Source organism: Drosophila miranda, chromosome 2, assembly GCF_003369915.1.
Source record: "Drosophila miranda strain MSH22 chromosome 2, D.miranda_PacBio2.1, whole genome shotgun sequence".
NCBI lineage: Eukaryota > Metazoa > Arthropoda > Insecta > Diptera > Drosophilidae > Drosophila > Drosophila miranda.
In genome coordinates this window covers 28,951,786-28,954,642 of record NC_046675.1, presented here as the reverse complement: position 1 = coordinate 28,954,642, position 2,857 = coordinate 28,951,786, and the positions used below count along the sequence as shown (strand labels likewise).

General features: G+C 46.6%; 1 protein-coding gene across 1 annotated transcript; it reads left to right on the top strand.

Annotated features, from left to right (window-relative positions):
* Positions 1 to 404: 404 nt before the first annotated feature.
* Positions 405 to 2,649, top strand: LOC108157805. The gene is made up of 2 exons (XM_017289999.2): positions 405 to 1,938; positions 2,007 to 2,649. The coding sequence occupies exons 1-2, from the start codon at positions 1,691 to 1,693 to the stop codon at positions 2,611 to 2,613; spliced, it is 855 nt and encodes a 284-aa protein (XP_017145488.1). The 5' UTR covers positions 405 to 1,690; the 3' UTR covers positions 2,614 to 2,649.
* The last annotated feature ends 208 nt before the right edge of the window (positions 2,650 to 2,857 follow it).

The window sequence follows — 2,857 nt, the reverse complement described above, 5'->3', positions numbered from 1 at the left end:
AAACAACTAAAATTTTTGTCTAGTTTCAACATTTTTTGTTAAGTCTCAAATTTTTTGTTCGGTTCAAGGTAAACAACAATTTTTTAAATTCCTATAACAAAATAAATTTACTAAAGTAAATAATACAAATTTTTTGGTCTAAATATTTTGTAGACCTTTAACGGCTTAAACATGTGCGGACCTTGCTGTGGACCTTGCGGACCCTGTGGCCCATGCTGTGGACCATGTTGCAGCCCTTGCTGCAGCCCATGCTGTGGGCCATGTTGTGGTCCTTGCTGTGGACCCTGCGGACCCTGCTGTGGTCCTTGTGGAGGTTGTGGTCCATGCTGTGGCCCCTGTGGACCCTGCTGTGGACCTTGCGGACCGTGCGGACCTTGCTGATGCCATCGAAGGATATCCGTCCAACACCTGCCTGCACCATGAACCACTAACTTAAATTTGAGACGACAATAAACAGGGATTAAAGCTTTCGAATTTCGAAAACCCAACCAAAAGGCAACATTGTCTCATTACGGGGTATGTGGAAAGCAGTTGGGGCACTGAGTTAAAGAACTGAATGTGCTTGATGAGAGGATGGGACTGGAGGCAGAAGACCTCATTAAAAAATCAAGCAAGCGCAGCCATGCTAATGGCAATGCGTAGACGCTGGAGTGGGGGCTTGACTTACCGATGACATGCACACAGACAACTCACAGATACACATAGACACACGTGGGGTATCCATAGACCAGCACACACTTGTGTTGTTGTTTGGTAGCTGGGCTAATGGCAAATGCCAAACGAAATCGCAAAGAGAGAAGGATCCCAGAGTCCGACAATGTTTCTGCTTCAGGTTGAGTCTGGAAACTTGCAACATGCAACGCACACACACACACACACACTCAAGTACCATGGGGACAAAGGAAGCAGTTAATTTATGCCAACATGCTCAGGGTAATTGCCCCAATGCAGCTGAAGAATAAAAGTAGTCAAGGCAAGGCAAGAGAGTCAGTCGCAGTCGCAGCATTTAAATTAGCCAACTAGGGGATTTTAATTAGTGTCAAGTGCCTCAAAATAAATGGACGCCCGTCACTGCAGTGGTGTAGAGCAGTGGGCGTTGCAGGGAGCCAATCAAAGTGGATTACAAGTCAAGTCACTCATACGCCCTGTGAGCCCACTCTCCACTGCACAGTCAATTATTAATGGGAGCTCCCACCACTCGGGAGTGCAGTGTGGCAAAAGGGCTGACTGCTGACATCTCAATTCATTCTGGAAATCAGAAAAACCAGGCAAAATTGTTTATAGTATACTTGTATTAGAATGCCAGTGGTAAATGCCTGGGGAACTGATTTTCATCATTCATTTTCCGAGTCGACTTTTCCACTTTCAACGCTGAATTATGAAGGCTTCGCATCCCCATGAAGCCTGCATGTGAGTCAGTGGCCAGAACAAGCACAACTTGATGACGCAGTGCTGGGAATACGTCGAGATGGGGGAAATGTGAGAGATCGACTGAGGTGGCGGGCGACGGAGGCATGGTATCTGAGTGGCATGCAAATGGATTGCCCCATCGTGTAATTCGAGAAGCAGCAGCAGCAGCAGCAGAACTAGCACCAGCAGGAGCCAGAAAGGGCTCCAATTTGAGCTTTACTGTGGCTGGGTGGCATCCAAGTCGAAACGCCTAATCAGGGTCATATGGATTTCCACGCGAATGAGCAAACCAGCAATCCGAGGACACCCATATGCCTCATCAATGTTAATTGGACTTGTTTTGGGAATTACATTCCCCAACCAACATAGATATCAATCTACCAATGAGATTCTTGTACAAACTTGTCAACGTTTTATTTTTCTGCCATTCCAGAGGTACGAGTATCTGGAAATTGTCGTAAATTGTCCGTTGTGGCTTATCATCACATCCAAAATTCAATCCGTTTATTTTTTTAATTCTTCTGAAAGGTACGACTGTTTTAATTCTGTAGTTACTGTGTGGTGTATCTTTTTAGACGTTGGTATTTAAATTTCAGTCTGTTGCAAAGTCCATCCCTAATGTCTCTACCGCCGGAAATACGTGAAATCAACGATCGTCGCTACAGAGAACTTATCTCTCGGTATTATCGTGAAGCATTTCTCATGGCAACAGAGGCTTTAACGATTGGCGATGGCCTGCATGTGCGTGCTGGCCGAGGACCAAATGTTCCACCTGAGGAGTTCCGCATTATGCATGAGATCTTGAACCTTGATCTTGATGGGCCAAACGCACCACGCAACTTAGGCGCAGGCGATGCCCCGATCAGACAAATGAACCCCCGTTTTTTATTTAACAACATCGACCACCAGCAGTCTGAGCAGGATGACGTTGAGTTGGAGAACTTCGAAGAAGACGATGGTCCACTCAACTTGGGATTGTTCTCCATGGGCCGCCATTGGGGAGAGGCACAGCCGTACTTCAGTCCCCAACAGATTGCACCCCGACGCCAGGCCCTGGAGCTGCGATTCACTGTCACGATTGACTTGAACTGGAGCTATTATAAGCAGATCTTCAAAATATTCGCCAAGATGGGATGGTGGGCGGCCTTGCGTTTGTCCTACTCTGAGGCCTTCTTCAATTTAAATTATGGTTCCAGATCTTAACTAATGCAATAAAGAAACTATCAGAGCATTTTATTCGAATCGAAAGTTTCCGTTGCTCTGTAAAACCCAATCCCAAAAGACAGCTTCATGCATATGCAGCACATCAGCATACGCCACCCGGCCCACATTATCATTTGTCCCCCACTGGCTTATGCCCCAGAACTCTCGGGGTCCACTCCCGCTCTGCTGCAGGTTACTTTTGTTGTCCAGGATCTTAAGCTACGCCACGGCATTCGCCATTCGC